The sequence below is a fragment of the Artibeus jamaicensis genome, unplaced genomic scaffold (assembly GCF_021234435.1).
Source record: "Artibeus jamaicensis isolate MK-2021 breed Jamaican fruit bat unplaced genomic scaffold, CSHL_Jam_final contig_519, whole genome shotgun sequence".
Lineage (NCBI taxonomy): Eukaryota > Metazoa > Chordata > Mammalia > Chiroptera > Phyllostomidae > Artibeus > Artibeus jamaicensis.
This window is the reverse complement of record NW_026521871.1, coordinates 17,762,495-17,781,262: the sequence shown is the minus strand read 5'-3', so window position 1 is coordinate 17,781,262 and position 18,768 is coordinate 17,762,495. Positions and strand designations below refer to the sequence as shown.

The window sequence follows — 18,768 nt, the reverse complement described above, 5'->3', positions numbered from 1 at the left end:
AACAAGATAAAGATGTGAGAACTTCTGATGCTGACTTCAACTGAAGATAGAGGTGTAGGTAGACACACTTCACCTCCTTGCACAACCACAGAAGAATTTCAGCTAACCTCCAAACAAATAACACCCAGAACTACCAGAAAAATGGAACTGTATGGAAGTCTGAAAACCAAGGATGTAAAGAAACTAAATTCATCCAGATGGGTAGGAGGGGTGGAGACTCAGAGACAGGTCAGAGAGGCAAGGAGATGCGGGGTGGCACAGGAAGGTGGCAGTGGTGGAAAGGGTGGTCCCACATTCATATGTTGGATAAAAAAATCAGGAGAGATATCAGGGAGAAAGAGATCCCAGCCCCAGGCCAGACTGCATAGCCCAGGGTTCCAACACCAGGAAGATAAAGCCCCATAACTTCTGGCTGTAAAAACCAGTGGAAGAGTTTGGAAGAAACTGCCAGTCCCTCAGGAGAATCTGTCTAAAGGGCCCCTAGGGACTTAGAATGTACACAAACCACCCACTCTGGCATTCACCACCAGGGCAAGAGCTAGAAGGGTGCCGGTCACATACAGCAAGTGAGTGAAGTGATTGGAAAAAGGATGTGTGCCTGGCAAACCTCCAGAAGACAGGCAGCGGTATTGTCCCTTCTCCAAACCCTCCCCCCACACAGAGGCACAAAGTGATGAGGCAGATTACCCCTCCCTGGCAAATACCCAAGGCTCCACCCCATACAACTTAACAGGTGCCCTAGGACAGGGTATCAAAGCAGCTCTAACTAATATACAGAAACAAACATAAAGAGGGTGTCAAATTGAGGAGACAAACAAATACAGCTCAAATGAAAGAACAGAACAAAATCCCAGAAAAAGAATTAAACAGATAGCCAAACCTATCAGATGCAGAGTTCAAAACACTGGTGATCAGGATGCTCAGAGAACTCACTAAGTATGGCAACAACATAAAGGAAGAAATGAAATTACACTAAGTGAAATAACAGTGAAGAGAACAAAGCTGAGATTCAAATCAATAATTTGGAACATAAGGAAGAAATAAACAGTCAACCAGAACAGAAAGAAGAAACAAGAATCCAAAAAAACGAGGAAAGTATAAGAAGATTGTAGGACATCTCCAAAAGTGCCAATATCCAAATCACAGGAGTACCAGAAGAAGAAAAGGAAGAGTAAAAAATTGAAAACTTATTTGAAAAAATAACAAAAGAAAACTTCCCTCATTTGGTGAAGGAAATAGACATATAAGTCCAGGAAGCACAGAGAGTACCAAACAAGTTGGACCCAAAGAGGACAACACCAAGACACATCATAATTAAAATGCCAAAAGTCAATGATAAAGAGAATCTTAAAAGCAGCAAAAGAAAAGCAGATAGTAACCTACAAAGAAGTTCTCATAAGACTTCCAGCTGATTTCTCAAAAGAAACTTTGCAGGCAAGCAGGGACTGGCAAGAAGTATTCAAAGTGGTGAGATGCAAGGATCCACAACCTAGATTACTCTATCCAGCAAAGCTATCATTTAGAATGGAAGGGCAGCTAAGGTGGTTCCCAGACAAGGTAAAGCTAAAGGAGTTCATCATCACCAAGCCATTATTACTTGAAATGTTAAAGGGATTTATTTAAGAAAAAGAAACATACCTTTTCTTCTTTTGAAAACTATGAACATTAAGATGACAACAAACTCACAACTATCAACAACTGAGTCTAAAAAATAAACAAACTAAGCAAACAACCAGAACAGGAACAGAATCATAGATATGGAAATCATTTGGAGGGTTATCAGCTGAGAGGGGGAAGGGGAAGAATGGGGAAAAAGTTGCAGGGATAATTTGCAGCATAATTTGTAGGTACAAAATAGACAGGGGTGTTAATAATAGTATAGGAAATGGAGAAGCCAAAGAACTTATATGTATGACCCATGGACATGAAGTAAGGCCGGGAATTGCTGGAGGGAAGGGGGTATGAGGTGGAGGGAGGCAAAGAAGGAAAAATTGGGACAAATGTAATTGCATAATCCATAAAACATACTTTAAAAAACTTCTAATGCTGAACCATGCAAGTAATAATACAGGAACAGATAAAATATTAGCAACAAAACACAGTCATTTAAATGTACCTCACATTTCCCAGCAGTACTAGCAAGTATTTCTGGCCAATTGCTTCTATCAACAGGGGTCTGAATGAACCCCCTGATCCTAAAAAAAGAACCACATTTTCTCCCTGACAGTTTACACCAAGTCCTTACACACCACATGGCTACACTCAACAGATTTTTGTAAACCTCATTTTAAAATATGTAACAAGAGACTGTGTGTGATCCCCCCCAAAAATGAAAAACAAAAAAAGAGTGTGGTAGAAAAGTAAACCCTGATGTTTCCAGTAAAGCATCAGGGAATCACCACTGGCTGGGCCCATTATTTTAGCAGTTTAAAGAAGTTTTGCCCTGGCTGGTATAGCTCAGTGGATTGAGCGTAGGCCTGCAAACCACACGATCACGGTTTGATTCCCAGTCAGGGCACATGCCTGGATTGCAGGCCAGTTCCCAGTGGGGAACTCACGGGGACTCATGAGAGGCAATCATACCTTGATGTTTCTCTCCTTCTCTCCTTCCCTTCCTCTCTAAAGATAAATAAATAAAATCTTTTTAAAAAAGTGTAACTCTAGAAAGCAATAATGATATCTATATGCAAAATAATACCCTGGAATATGAAAATCGGTCTTGTTTCTCACTATAAATAAATAAATAATTGAATTAAAAAATTAAAACAAAAAAAAGTTTTGATTTACATTATTCAGCAGACACAATATTCAGAAACTCGAGCCTTCAAGTTAAAAGTTTAAAAGTCAATCCCTTCCCTTTTTTTTGGTAAATGTTTTATATAAAATATGAAATCAAATTCCACTTTATTTAAAAAATTGAATATCTTTAATAGTAAAAAGTATGTATGTTTGTATTGCTCTTTTTAAAAAGACACTTAATAACAAGACTTGAGAAGACTGGATTTAACCGCCCAGCCCCCACCCTGCCGCTGTCCACCTGGCACAGAGACACTAAGGCAAAGGCTCCTGGAGAGGCACGTCCACCTGGAGGTGGGCTGCGGGCTCCAGGGCAGCCCACTCCACTCCTGGCAGGGTCCACAGAATGGTTCTCCCCCATGTTCACTGAGCCATCCTGCATCCTGAAAAAAACTTTCTCAGCCATATTGATGAATAGGCCTGTGTCCACCACTCCTGGGGTCATTTTGATAGCTGGGTTCACTTCACTCCATTTGTGCACAGGGTCAAACTCCCAGGCAGGATAAAACTCCCGTTATACATCCTGACACACCAAAGTTGCAGGTTCCATGCCCGGTCAGGGCACATACAAGAATCAACCACATCCCCAAACTTCTGAATCACAGCTCTGCTCACTGGGTTGTAAGCCATGGGGATGACCTCAGTGGGGATTCCCTTGTGCCACTGCTCCCCAGGGTTCTTTGACCCTTTCCTGAAATCAGCAATCATGATGAGGTGAGTGGAAGAGCCCACCACAATCTTCTGGGTCAGGCAGCCTCCACCACCCCTGATGACACTGAGACCAGCACCTACAGCACTTTGTCAGCACCATCCATGACAAGGTCAAACTCGGGGTGTCTGCTCAGGTCACTGAGGGTTACGCCACAGTGCAGCATGAGCTGACAGGCCTGGAAGGAAGTGTGAATACGGACGAGGTTCAGCTTCCCTTGTTTCAGTCTTTCAGCAATTCGCTGCACAGCACGGAAAATTGTAGAATCACTTCCAGTTCCCAGCACTTGGTTATTCCTCACGTGATTCTCCACCACAGCGCAGCCCACAAAGTTCTTGGCTCCATGGCCTTGGATGTCGTTGAGGGGCCAGAAAGACAATGTTGGCCTCGCCACCATTGGTGCTTGTTCAGCTCACACCACTGGGAATCCCAGACTGCCAGGCTTGTGTATCCATCAATGCGGAATTTAAACAAAGCGGTAACTTAGAAAAGAGGCAATCAGATTGGATTATACTAATTTCTTGGCCCTGAGTTAATTTTTATAGTAAGGAGTGTCTTCCAGGTTCCAGAAGGACAGCTTTCACAGGGGAGATTTGTCCTTATCAACATGAAAGGACTGTTGGGGTCGAGAACAGAAGTCTGTTTGACAACTGAGACATTCCCCCTACCCCGCCTCCCCCGGTCCCATGAACAAATTGGTGAAGAACGGAATAGCTAGACATTTGAGAAACGAGGTATGACTGTTTCCTGCTTTCAAGGAGATTGAGAGGCTCAAGCGTCCTTTGGCACCCGCTGCCAGTCAAGTAACTTCAGTTCAAAGCGATCAGTATGCCACTGTGGGACGTGTGGGATATTTGTCTTGAGCCCTGACACTCCTTTACTTGACACAGAACATTTCACTTGAACACTTCTGGTATTTCCCCCTACAAACAAGCTATTCTCTGTGACACCAGCTGGGTGTCATCATACAATTTGACTCAATTCCAAAATTGTCAACCTGGAGATAACATGAGATCCCACAGGGTAGGGGATCCCCACAAGGCTGTTCCCCATTCGGGTGCCAATCACAAGAAGGAGACCCCCAGGTTGCCCGCAACTTCTGTCTGCCTTGGCTACTTATTGGAGGTTCCCATGAGCTCCTCTGCCTGGTATTCAATTAATTTGCTAGAAAGAATCACAGAACTTAGGGAAACACTTACGTTTCTCAGTCTTTAAAAGGATCTAGGGTCCACCCGACTAGTATGGATCAGTGGGTTGGGAGTCCTCCTGCCAATCGAAAGGTAGCCTGTTGGATTTCCACTCAGGGCACATGCCTGGGTTGTGGGTATAGTCCCCATTTGGGGGTGTGCAAGAGGCAACCAGTTGATGTTTCTTTCTTGCATTGTTGTTTCTCTCCTCTTTCTCCCTCCCTTCCCCTCTATCTAAAAATAAATAAATAGAAATCTTTTTTAAAAAAGGACACAGGGCCCCTAGTACAGGAGCTTGTCACTGTGGAGCTGGGGTGCATCATTTTTCTGATGTGAACTCAAGGGCTTCACTACTTGGGGTATTCTATTCAAGCACAAAGTGTAGTTATTATAATGTAGTTTTTACTTGCAGAAAAAAAAATAAAAAAGACAGAGAGAGGGCATCCGTATCCTAAGCTCTTTCTCCTCAAAGGGAGGCTTAGTCATTGCTCATCTACATTATTTGGCCAATTACAGGTTGATTCCTTCTTTGCAGCCAGCTAGTCTTACTGTGTTGGGTTCCTGTCAAGCTCATCCTCTTTATAGCTGGTCTGCAAAACACTGTGCTACATTTTAATTTTTCAAGAATACTATTTAGTAGGAATGGACAAATTGGAGAGCCTTGTCCTATCTAACAGATGTGTTAGCCTACCTGGAAGCTTTCTGAACCCTGTGCTACTGGGATTTTTATAACGGCTTCCTCACATAGGCATAATCAACTATTATATTAATCCACATCCAGCTGCTTCCCTGCCTGGAGAAGTAGGGGGTTGGGCAGAGCTGGAAATCCCGAGCTTGTAATTATGGCTTGGTCTTTGTGGTGACCAGCCCCCACCCAGGAGCCGACCAAGAGTCACCTCATTAGAACAAAAGATGCTCCTACTGCTCTTATCGCTTAGGAATCTGCAAGGGTTTGGGGTGTCCTGTGCTAGGAACCAGGGGCAGAGACCAGGGTGTGTGCGTGCGTGTATGTGTGTGTGTGTGTGTGTGTGTGTGTGTGATTTTTCTCCTTTTATTTCAGGAAGAGAGAGGGAGAAAAAAAACAAATGAACACCTTCCCACAGTCTCACCCCTGGGGGATCACCATTATTAACAGTTTGTGGTATATACTTTCACAGATTTAGACCTCCATAAAATACATGCTTTGCATATAAAAATTCTAAACACATTACATTTTCTGTAAACTTTTTGCAATCAATAATAAATAGTTCTTTCTGTCACCTACAGGAAGAACTTTTTAATAGTTTATTTAGGAGCATTATCCTTTATTTGGCCAATCCCCCATCAGTGTAAATTTGCTTCTAGTATTGGGGTCTGTACCTGAGGGTTCTGCTTTTCATCTATAGAAGGGATAGGACAATCCCAACGTCTATCGAGGGAAATCACAAACCAGTATTTGGAAAACTGCTGTCCCAGGCCGCACCAGACCACCCTCAAAATCCCCCTCACCCCTGCAGTTGCTCCAGGATATACAGGCCAGGCCTGCTAGAGTAATGCTGAGCTTGGCTGCTGTCCATGCTTCCGAGTTCTGGGTAACTGCAGTGAGCATTCTCAGTGCACTTGGGTTGGACCGAGGGAAATGGTCACCCTCCCACAGGTGAAGAATGTCGTCCCGTGTCACTCCCTATCAAGCAAATGGCTGCTAAACTATCCTTTACCCAATTAACTTCCCTTCAATTTATCTGAAACTGAAATGGTTCCCTGGGGTTTCCTCTGGTTTTTCCAGTAGTCTCAGTTCTCTTACTAACTAACATCTGTGGGGCCGGCCCCAAGCCTCTAGGACTCTTAGCTTCTCCCAAATGAAACAAAATAATCTTTCATGTTTTCTACCTGCAGCGTACGGAGAGAGTATATTGCTATTTGTATGTTAACCTGACAGATTATTTCCTGAGGTTTCATGTGCCAAATGCCAAAACAAGTTTTGTGGGACGTTCTGTCATATATCCATTGCTATTGCTCAAGCCTTTTGATTACCATCCCAAGTGTATCTAATTTTTCTGTGCTCTGCCAATGAACTACTGGGTATGTGTGGTGAGGGTGGAGAGTGCCCCCATGCACATAGTTTGTTAGGGCAGGGAGTTTAGGTTGCCAGCAGGAGGGGAAATAGTAAACCCTGGCAGGATAGCTCAGTTGGTTAGAGTGTCCTCTTGATACACCAAGGTTGCAGGTTCAATCCTTGGTCACAGCACATACAAGAATCAACCCATGGATGCATAAATAAGTAGAACACCAAAGTGATATTTTTCTCTCCCTAAAAACCAATCAATAAATAAAACAAGAAAAGGAAAAGAGAGAAACAGTGAAAGGCTATCAGGCAGATCCATGACGGGCACGGAGTGGGACTGGGGTGCTCAGAATAATAACACACAGCGACCTAGTGTGAAAGGACCTGGAAAGCTCAACTGGTGTTCCTGTGTCAAGAGTGCAAAACACGGACACATATTTCGTATCCGCAGTGTGTGGATGCCTAGGCCACTGCCCTATCCTTTTATCACCTTCTTAATAAAAGCACTTCTGAAGGCCCTGGCCGGTGTGTCTCCGCAGATTGAGTACCAGCCTGCGAACCAAAGGAATACCAAATCGATTCCCAGTCCAGGCACATGCCTGGGTTGGGGGCTGGGTCTCCAGTAGGAAACATGTGAGAGGCAACCACACACTGATGTTTCTCTCTCTCTCTTCCTCCCTCCATTCTCTGTCCAAATATAAATAAATAAAATATTTTTTTTTAAAAAAGCACTGGTGAGGTATTAAACATTTATCCTTTTGGGGTTTTTTCTTAATAGACTTTATTTTTTGGAGCATTTGTATTTACAGCATAATTGAGAGGAAGGTACAGGGATTTACCATATGCCTCTGGCCCACACACACAGAGCCTCCCTCTTCTCAACATCTGCCATCTGACTGATACACTCCTCCTAACTGATGAGCCTGCGCAGACACATCATCACCACCCAAAGTCCATGGTTTACCTTCGAAATCACTCTTGGTGTTGTACATCCTGTGGGCTTGGACGAATGAAAATGTCATAGACCAAGTAGTGTATAGTATAGTATAGTATAGTATAGTATAGTATAGTATAGTATAGTATAGTATAGTATAGTACAGTATAGTATAGTACAGTATAGTATAATACAGTACAGTATAGTATTAGTACAGTGTATAGTGTATTGTAGTATTAGTATAGAGTAGTGTAGTGTAGTGTAGTATGTGATACTACAGTAACAGTTTCACTGCCCTGACAAATCCTGTAATCTACCTATGTGTTCCTCCCTTCCACCAAGCCCTGGTGACCACTGACGTTTTTACTCCATAATTTTGCCCTTTCCAGAATGTTATATAGTTGGAATCATATTATGTGACCATATCAGATTGGCTGTCTTTTCACGGTCGACAGCTCACTTCTCCTCAGTGCCACAGAATCCACTGTCTGGTGAACCACAGCTTATTTACCCAGTCACCTACTGAAGGACATCTTAGTGGCTGCCAACTTGTCAATTATGACGAAAGCTGTTATAAATACCCACATGCAGGGTTTTACACATTAAGTTCAGACCTCGTCTGAATAAATACCAAGAAGCACAATTGGTGGATTACATGGTAAGGGCATGTTTCGTTGGATAAGAAACCGTCCAACTGCCCCCAAAATGCCCATACCACTCTGCACTCCCGCCCGCGGTGCAGGAGGGCTCCTGTGTCCCTGCCTCCTTGTCCGCATCGGGCCTTGCGTTAGATTTCGGCCTTCCTACAGGTGCCTTGTGGTACCTCATTACTTAATTTTCATTCCCCTGGTGGCATATGTGAAGCATCTTTTCACTTGCTTACTTAACATCTGTGTATCTTCTGCAATATCGCACGTGTTAGGGTTCGTTGTGTTTTCATGGAAAAAACTTTGTTCCAGTGTAAATATTTTTCCTAATACTTTTCTGTAGTGCTTAATTTTTTTAGTGACATTTCATATTTATGAGAAAAATAAAGTGAAAGAGAACAATGATTTAAAAAATACAGCATTGGAAAGAGAAGGGACTGAGAATGAAGTTAGCTGCTTTTCTCGGCTACCCCCCCCACTACCTTATGATGTTAAATAAACATGACTTTCACAACTCTCCTAAGGAGAAGAATCTGGTCGAAATTATACAACATGTCCTACCTATTTCCTTTACTCGGCACCACTTAATGTATTACAGAACAACTGTTTTTAAGTCAACACAGGAGACTCACCCTGGCTGATGCAGCTCAGTGGGTAGAGTGCCAAGCTGAGAATCAGTGTCCCAGGTTCAGTTCCCAGTCAGGGCACATGCCTCTGTTGTGGGCCAGGTCCCCAGTGTGGTATGAGTGAGAAGCAACTGATGGACTTTCACACAATGATGTTTCTCTCCTTCTCATTCTCTCTCCCTTCCCTTCTCTGTATAAATAAATAAAAAACCTACCCCTGGCAGGTGTGGCCCAGTGGATTGAGTGCTAGTCTGCAAACCAAAGGACCATCAGATACCATTCCTAGCGATGGCACATTCCTGGGCTGTGACCCCATCCCCAGTAGTGGGCGTACAAAAGGCAACCACACACTGATGTTTTCCCTCCTTTTCTCCCTCCCTCTGCCTCTCCCTATCAGTGAATAAATAAAATCTTTTTTAAAAATCTAAAGGTATATTTAAAAACCAAAGTAGGAAACAGCACAGTTTCTTAATATATTTAATACATTCTTGAGACTTCAAGTGAAAAACATATCACTCATGCTACAGGTTTTCAATCTTCCTTGGACAACACAAAAACAGTGCTCAAACTGCATGTTTTAACAAGAAGAACATGAAATCTCATTTTGACACAACACAGGTTAAAAACAAAGTAAAACCAACACTGAACTAATCCAGCACCAGCAGATTTCATAATCCCCAGCCCACCCCACTCCGGAGCTCGGACAGCTGCCTCCTGCACCAGCATTTCTTCTTCCCTGCCCAACTATTTCACACAAACATTGACACACTTAGAGGTAGACCACCGAATGAGGGCTACAACGTGCTTTAAAACAAGAAAGAGCCAACCAGTCTGCTGACTGTGGAGACGGAACCAGACTGGGTGAAACTTAAAGCAGTGACGAGACAAGTGTGGGGCACTGGTTCATGAGACCGAGGGTTAGCATGAGAGGCCAAAGATGCCAAGAAATGTCCCAACATTATTCACAAAAGAAAGATTGTGCTGATGTTTATGGAGACTGAAAAACGTGTCATGAGAAGATATTTAAGTTACAAAGTTACACAGAATACAAAACTATATGCACAGTATATCAACTCTGTCAAAACAAACCAACCAGAATAACCCTAAAAAAGGTTGAAAATTCAAAATGTTAAGTTTGAATTGAATGTTAGTGATTGTGTTTAGGTAGTGTATCTACAGTGATCTTTTTCTTCCTCTTACTTTTCTATCCTTTCCAACATTTTCTCTACTGAATGTTTCTGTCACTGTTACCAAAAAGGAAGCCTGACAGAGTACTGAATGGATTTAAGCCTGGCATGTAAGAAAGCGTCTGCACATCTATGAAACTGTGAAACAGCCCAGGCCCCTCCCTGAATCCACTGCGTGTGAGCAGGAACTTCCCAGAGCTTACAGTGGGATTCAGCCTCTCCTCCCGCCAGGTGCAAAGTGACCTCCAGCCAGGTCACCAAATCCTGCCTGGTGAAAAATGCTGAACCAAACAGGATGCCATGGGTTTACAAAAAGGAACACAAATAGCCACACTTGGCAACAACCTGCTAACGGTACACTAGTCTCTCCTTAATACCAGAGTTAAACAGGAGGACAGCTATTTCCTCCTATCTTCTGTGCAGATGTCAAATTTCAGAAAAGCTATCATCACATAACAGTAAGAACCTAACCCTGGTTTACAAACAAAAGTAAAACAGCACTGTAACAACAGGGACCAGAGAGAAGTACGAGTATTAGAAAATTATAGAAAGTACTTTCTATAAAAATGATCCCCCCCCCTTTTTTTAAATAACTCCATTTCAGAATGTTTAATGTTCATGAGGGAAATGCAAGTTAAGATATTGGCACAAATACCCCAGGTACAGCTCAGCTTTGTTCTCATTTCACAGAGCGCCTCACACGAACATGTTTATAGTGAAAAGTCACGGTTTTGCTACTGAGGCGACACGCTGTGCTTGGACTCGTGTTTCTTCCAGCCGAGCAATGGCTGTGAGGACGCCCGCGGGCCACGGCACAAAGCACAGAGCGCTTCACCAAGCTGCCCAACTCCTTGTGCGGGGGCCGTGCTAGTCTCCCCTGGTCGCTCGCTCATATTTTAGCACACGTGCTGCCGAAGCAGGCACAGAATGATTCCCTTCAGAACGTCTATTTGCTGTATACACTCTAAGGTCCCGTTTCCCACCCCCCTGAGAAATGGGCAAACCCTCCAACATGTGCTACCAAAGCATCCACTTGTGTGTTCACTCAACAAACACTGGTGAAGGTGCACAGTGTGAGAGGCACTGGGGTCTCAAAGAGGAGACAGGTTTGTCCCGGCCTCAGGGACATCTCATTCTTCTCAGGAGGGAGGCAGACACGTCACCAACCACAGTACAGCAATTAAAGCAGATGCCACTGCTCTCTTACAATCAAAGAATATGCTGCAATTCTCACTGAATTATTTACACAACGGTTCTTACACAGAAACTCGCCTGACTCACTAAGAGGCAGAAATACAGGTACTTTCCCTTTATACGCACTTCTAAAGAGGGCGGGCATTACGTTTTCTGATACTTGCCCCTAATCATCACCATACCTAGGGAAGGCAGTTAACTTTCTTTTAAGAGAGGGGCATTATTTTACTGCTAGAACGAGACACCTTGACACTGAGAAGAAGTGACCAGTCCTGTATCTAGATCAAGACTAGTCAGTTCCACCAAAAGCGAAGACTCAGAAGGGCACATGAAAATCTTCAGCCTCCTCCGCCATCTGCTGATTTTCAATATGCTCCCTTGTCAGCCGCTCCAGGTCCTTTCGCACATTCGGGTGGTCTTCCAGGTCTTCATAGAGTGACCTCGCAATGTCCAGCCTCCTGTAGTCCTCAGGCTTCACTAGGCTTCGCACCACCTGAAGGCATCGCTCTTTCAGGGTATACACTGTAAGGGCAAAAGACCAATCTTCAGCAGCACACTCAGGCAGGCCTTGAGACAGGGGATGAGCAAGCCCCTCTGCTGGCCACGGCAATTACACTTACTACAGATGGACCTCGCTTTGGGCAAAAACAGTGAGGACGTGTGTTGTGGCAGATGTAACGTGATGGCCCCAATGGACATCTGGTGTTTGTCACCTTGTGTAGTAGCTTCCCCTTGAAAGTGGGCTGGGCCTGCGATGTGCCTTAAGAACTGAATGTGGGTGAGGGGACAGTGTGGCAATTTTGGCTCTGAGCCTTAAGAGAGCCTCACATCGTCGGCTCCCACCCTCTCAGAAGCACTGAGCTGCCCTGCAGGAGAGGCCTTGCACAGAGGGGCAGACCCTGAGACCAGTGTGTGGGAAGCCCAGCCCTCAGCTGACCTGCCAGGAGAGAACGGCCACACCGACGACCACCAACGAGCAGAACCCAGCTGAGGAAGCCCCACTGCAGGGCTGTGAACAAATCAAGGGGTTGTTGCTAGTTGGGGGCAGCTGTCACAAAAGCAGTACAGAACCAAACAGTGCGTAATTCCATTTTGGGGGAAATGAACCCGACTTTACTCTCAGAACTTACTCTTCAAGGCAGGGGTGTCAAACTCATTTCCACTGGGGGCCACATCAGCCTCGCCACTGCCTTCAAAGGGCCAAAATAATTTTAGGACTGTGTAGATGTAACCAGTCCTTAACTGTTAAGAAGCTGAAACTACATTCAGCCTCTTGAAGGCCACCACGAGGCTGATGTGGTCTCCCATGGGAATGAGTTTGACACCCCTGCTTTCAGGGTATCCCCTGAGGCAAAATTTACTTACCAATTGTCATTTTGCCATACCTGCTTCCTTAAAACAGAACCTTTATACACCTGTTCGTTTGAACCTTATGAAGCTGAAGGTATTTAGTGCTATTTGTTTAACCCATAAGAACATCAGTTTCTTAGAGTTCAACCTAGTAACCCCTTGAGGTTTTGTTTTTTAACAGTTTTTATGAATTTATTTCAACCAAACCGACAACAGCTGACAGGAAGCAAAAAAATCTCAATGCATTGAGATTGGCTCCCAAAATCACTTGAGTTTTAGACAAAGGGTACACGGTGATGCTAATGCTGAATTCAGAGATTTTTTAAAACCCCCGTTGGCACTGTGAGTTTGACTGGGTTAAAACATTAAAAGATACAATATTAGAAACCATATAAAGTAGCCATGGTACATTGCCCTGGCTGGTGTAGCTCAGCAGACTGAGCACCAGCCTGTTAACCAAAGGGCTGCAGGTTCTATTCCCAACCAGGGCACATGTCTGGGTGTGGGCCTGGTCCCCCATAGCGGGCACGGGAGAGGCAACCATGCACTGATGTTTCCCTCCCACTCTTCCTCCCTTACCCTCTGTCTAAAAATAGAGAAATAAAAATCTTAAAAAAGAAAAATAAAGGAGCCATGATATCTCATTCTCTACACCTTATTCTCCTCCTGAGACTCCAGGGCACATTCTGCTCTAAGGCCAGGGAAACAAAGTTCATTCATAATTCCACCATCAGATATCTGAATTTAGCCCACCTCTGACAGGCCAAAGAGCTTTGGAGACACCACATTACCTCTGCTCAATACACAGCCTACAAATATGTTACTTCCATTTCATCTGTGGTGGAGAATAGGACACAGAAAGGTCAAATACCTTGCCCAGCACCAAGCAAAAATCAGTAAGAGCTTGGATCCTCAAGTGGCCCTTCTTCTACTTATTGCAACAGCCTGGTCTTTCTGAAAAGTAAGATCAGTACCTGGAACATCAGTACCTGGTAGTGTGATGTTGGCAAAAATAGGCTGTCCATCCACATTGAGAGAGGGCACAAACAGTTCCGTTTGGTTAACCAGAAGCCCATCATTTGTCCCGGCATCTCGGAAGAGCCAAAGGTGACCTGTCAATACAAACAGAGGCTGTTCAATAGCCACACCCCTATTTCCTGAGTCTCCCTGCACTGACATTAAAATACCTGCCATTCTGCTTAACCACCACACAAAGGCCTTCCAATACTAGCTTGTTCAGTCCTCACAATAGGTTCATTTACACATGAGAAAATAGGTCTGAAAAAGCCACGTGACCTGCTCAGGCAACAGGACTAGTAAATAGAAGACCACGTACTTGAGGCTCCAAATCATACCCCTATCTTCTATCCTACCATGGAGAAAAGCAAAGCACATGAACTGCAAATCACACCAACTCTGCAAACTAAAAGAAGAGAGGAGGTCACTGACTCCTCAAATCTGTGCTCCTCAAAAACAAGAAGGTACAAAAACATCATGTGGAGAAAGAAGCAAGACAGAGAGGGTACAGCCAGCAGAAACAGATGAAACTAATCTATGGAGTAAGAACTCAGAAGACTGGTTGCCTCTGGAAAGGAATGGGTAGAAAGAGGGAGGACGGGACTCTCTGGGGTGATGGAAATGTTCTAATCTGTAACTTTAATTAGGTGTTTACATTTGTCAAAACGCATCAAACCCTAAGATCTGCACATTATGTAATTTAACCTGAATTTAAGAAACAAATGCATCATATGCAACAGAGAGAAGGATGGAAGGCAAACCCCCAAGCGACAATGCTGTTTAAGGAGGCGGAGGTGTCTCAGAATAAATATAGCAGGTGTTCCTGGGGCATAAACTTATTTGAAGTTCTGACTGCAAATTTTAAGAATGTAAACTGGCAATTTTTATATTGTGGTAAAATGTACATAACATGAAATTGACTGTTTACACCATTTTAAGTGTGTAAGTCAGTGATATTAAGTATATTCACATGGTAATATTTTAAAATTTTTTATATTAAATTAGGCACAGATAAATTCTGAATAATACAAAACTTACACAACACTCTGGATAAATCCAGAGACGACGGAAATGTTGATCCCTGGAAGAACTGTGTTCTTCCTCATTAAATACTAGGGAGGTTTGGTGTAAAAAGTTAAGTGGTATTGAGTATACCACCCTGGAGGAGAAAAGATCCATCAGGCTCCTCTCAAAGAGGTTGTGAAATGTTTATTCACTTAAAAAACATTTTAGCCCTGGCTGGCATAGCTCAGTGGATTGAGCACGGGCCTGCGAACCAGACGATCGTGGTTCGATTCCCAGTCAGGGCACATGCCTGGGTTGCAGGCCAGTTCCTGGCAGGGGACTCACAAGAGGCAACCACACATTGATGTTCCTCTCCTTCCCTTCCTCTATAAAGATAAATAAAATCTTTAAAAAAAAATTTTTATATTTCAATTCCAGTTGACATTCAGTATTATTTTATAATACTTCCAGTGTAAGAGCATAGTGGTAAGACATTTATATAAGTTAAACGTGATACCCCCCCCCATACATTTGAGAGCCACCAGCACCACACACAGTTATCACCATATTATTGACTATATTCCCTGTGCTGTACTTTACATCCCTGGGAATATTTTGTACCTGCCACTTTGTACTTTCTCATCCCTTCAAGCTTTTGTACCCACCCAACTCACTTCCCTTCTGGCAACCGTAAGCTTGTTCTCTCTGTATCTTTGAGTCTGCTTCTATAGTTGTGAAAATTAAGCCTCACTACGACTACTTTTCTTCTTAAAAACCATGGGAAGATTCTACCTCTTTAGGCAATAAGGCCTAGTTATAGGTTATTACAACAGCTTCCTAACTGGTTCCTCAACACCAGTCTTTCTCGCCAAACCACCCTGCAACCTGAGTGAGCTTTGCAGAATGTAAACCTGGCAATGTCATGTCCCTGCTAAAAATCTTCCAACAGCCCCCATTTCCCTACGTGTAAAATCACCTTTAGGGCTTCCTCCCCCACCACTCCATAGCCGCCACTCCTTTGGCCCATGCCCTTCCCTCTTGCCTAGAACTGCTCTCGTGGTTGGTTAGCTCCCACTCATCCTGCAGGGCTCCCTTTCTTCTCTGAGAAGCTCTCCCAGAGCTATTTGAAACCACACGTGTACACTCACCACCACAACCCCTATCCTCACCTCCCCTTCACTAAGCAGATAGATGCAGGCTCCAAGCTCCAGCAGCCAATACTCTGTTGTGCTCCGTTCCTACCGCAGCAATTTTGACATTCATCCCTCACCTGTTTTAATGCATTCGTCTGCCTCCCCACTAGACTGTGTTCTCCATGCAGGCAGGACTCCTACGTGGTCCTGACCCACTGGGGTCAAGGAAGAATGTGAGATTTTTCCACTCACAGACTGAACAAATGGGCATTAGGGATGGAGAGCTTCTTTTATAACTACAAGTGGATTGGGGTTGGGGAAAAGCCACCGTCAAATTCAAATTAATCAGCCTCATAAAGAAGAATGTTCTGCCATTTACTAGTAGCTTCACATTGAATATGTCACTACCTCTCTGGGGCCTCAGTTTCGTTCGCGTGAATGGCAACAATAATGACAACAGCACCTGCCCCCTCGGATGGTGGAGGGGATTTGATGAGTAGGTACCACCGTTGCCGTTGCTATCAGGCCTAGAGCGCTGGGCAGCGCGCTGGGGACGGCGCTCCAATGCTCAAGCAGCGGGCAACAAAGAGGGCTGCGCGGTCGGGCAGCGAAAGGGCGACCCTACCTTGGTAGCTGTGGATGCGACGGCCGGTGCCCGGTGGCATGGTGGGGTAGGGATGCGGCTCGCCGTGGAAGTTGAGCCACAAGGGAAGCACCACGCGGGGGCTGCGGTTGCAGAAGATGACCTGGGACGGCTCGCGAGAATTCACTGAGCGAAGTACCGGCCGTGGCTTCTCCGCCTCCATCTTCTGCGCGGCGTCCACCTCCTCCAGAGGGATCTCTTCCCTGCGGAACTCTACCGACTGTACTCCTCGGTGCGCGCCTCGGCCTCCCGCAGGCTTCCAGCCTTCCTGGGTACTACCTTTGGAAGCTGGACAACCTGGGTCTGGGAGCCTGGGGATTCGCCGACTTTAAGTAAAGACAGCGGTGGCTGGACGACTCGGGGCGGCGCCGGGTGGGGCGTGTCGTGCGTGCTGGTTCCGGGGCGGGCGTTTGCGTTTGCGCATGCACGGATCGATCTGGACGCTGGCGGTTAACTTCACTGAGACGGTGGGTGGTGCTAGGTCAGCCCAGTCGACTGTTCCCCCAGAAATTGGGTTGTTCCCTATGTTTCCCTTGCTTCATTTATTCTAATAAGACCTCATGGTTTTTGCCATATTCTCCCTACTATCTGCGCTATTATTTACTTAGTAAATTTCTCATTAATCAAGTTTGTCTCCATTTTGGGTCACAAAATTAAAATTGTATACAGAAGAATATAATAAGGTTAAAAATTTCCCTCGTATCCCAGTTCCCCTAGCCACCCAGAAGCAGTTCCTGGAAACAGCAGGTATCTTCAGCTTTTTGTACTTCCTTTCAAAGGTATCCTATGCATATGCAAGCAATTAAACAACTTGGAGAAGAAGTTCTATATCATTACCACCAATAGAAATTAATTCCCTTGCCATAGAAGAGTACAGTGGAACTAAGTTCAAAGAAAACAAAACAAGTTATTAAATTTTATCTACTATTTGTTAAAAGCTTTGACGCTAGACTTGGTTTAAAAGGATTAGCAAGTGTTAGATGTTAGATGCAAAGTATTAGTTGTCAAATCAACTTTCTCCTGAACCTAATGAGAAAGTTAGCCCTGTCTAGTGGATTGAGCACTGGCTTGTGAACCAAAGTGACGTGGGTTTGATTCCTGGCCAAGGTACATACCTGGGTTGCAGGCTGGGTCCCCAGCTGGGAGTGTGTGAGAGGCAACCACAAATCAATGTTTCTCTCCCTCTCTTTCTCCCTCCCTTTCCCTCTCGCTAAAAATAAATAAAATCTTTAAAGAATATAAAAGAATGTCAAAAGGCAGGGATGGACTAAGTTATTTTTATTTATTTTAAATATTTTATTTATTTTTTAAAGAGAGGGGAAGGGAAGCAGAAAGTGGCAGAGAAACATGAATGGGTGGTTGCCTCTCACATGCCCCCTACTGGGGACCTGGCCTGCAACCCAGGCATGTGCTCTGACTGGGAATCGAACCAGAGACCCTGTGCTTCACAGGCCCGTGCTCAATACACTGAGCTACACCAGCCAGAGCTTAGGTTATTTTTAAAAGTCTCTCTTACCTTTAAGTTTTCTGAGCTAATCCTAACTTTTGGACAGCTTTTGTATTGGCTAACTTTTCTCCAGAAAATAAACTTCAGAGCCCTAATCCAACCAGATTTTCTTGTTGTACAAGCTGCTAGACAGCCACACTGCCTTCAGAAATCAGCTGTATTTAGTAGTTACTAATGGCACCAACTGTCTGCAAACTGCCAAAGTTCCCTAACTCACATTCTCCACAGGCACGTAGGGGCAAACGTTTTTTTTGTTTTTCTTTTTTATGGCAGGCAACAGTATGAAACTGAATACAAATCCTGGAAAGGAGCCTAGAGATGAACAATAGGCTTTCTATCCACTTAATGTGGCCTACAGTAACAAATAATGTTTACAAACATGTATTTAGCTTTATGAAATAAAGGTAGAAGAATTCAAAGTACTGAGTGACTTTGAACTTTAAGTGAACTAAGTGAATCTTAAACAAGAGCAACATGACAGAACTGGGTACATCCCTAGTGCCAAAAAAATCAGTTTCCTGTTTCTCCTGCTTCTGAATCCAGTTCAAGGTTGGTTTTTAAAAAGATCGATACTACCTTATTATGAAGAGATTTGTGATCTCTTTATGTCTCACAGCTCACTGGTTCAAATACCTTAGTTAGTTTTTAAATAAATATGTGAATTAGCCCTGGCTGCTGTGGCTCAGTGGATTGAGTGCCAGCCCAAACTGAAAGTTTGCTGGTTTGATTCCCAGGCAGGGATACATGACCGGGTGGCAAGCAGGTGCCCGGCTGGGGGCATGAGAAAGG

General features: G+C 44.3%; 2 protein-coding genes across 2 annotated transcripts; both read right to left on the bottom strand.

The window, feature by feature from the left end:
• Positions 1-2,926: 2,926 nt before the first annotated feature.
• Positions 2,927-4,690, bottom strand: LOC119038328 (ribose-5-phosphate isomerase-like). The gene is given in 3 exon segments (XM_053669035.1): positions 2,927-3,294; positions 3,297-3,591; positions 3,594-4,690. Coding segments are annotated over 3 exon segments (972 nt in total). The 5' UTR covers positions 3,903-4,690.
• A 4,714-nt stretch (positions 4,691-9,404) lies between these two features.
• LOC119038335 (von Hippel-Lindau disease tumor suppressor) lies at positions 9,405-17,034 on the bottom strand. Its single transcript, XM_053669034.1, has 5 exons — positions 17,030-17,034; positions 16,455-16,798; positions 13,664-13,786; positions 12,262-12,333; positions 9,405-11,846 (listed from the first exon to the last, which is right to left on the bottom strand). The coding sequence occupies exons 1-5, from the start codon at positions 17,032-17,034 to the stop codon at positions 11,641-11,643; spliced, it is 750 nt and encodes a 249-aa protein (XP_053525009.1). The 3' UTR covers positions 9,405-11,640.
• Between the last annotated feature and the right edge of the window lie 1,734 nt (positions 17,035-18,768).

Bases quoted from the DNA above. Each gene is read 5' to 3' on its own strand.
- LOC119038335 (XM_053669034.1), bottom strand. The intron at 13,787-16,454 runs GTAGGGTCGCCC...TTGTATTGACAG, and splicing joins TCGCATCCACAGCTACCAAG to GTCACCTTTGGCTCTTCCGA. The intron at 12,334-13,663 runs GTACTGATGTTC...ATTTGTTCACAG, and splicing joins TGCCAACATCACACTACCAG to CCCTGCAGTGGGGCTTCCTC.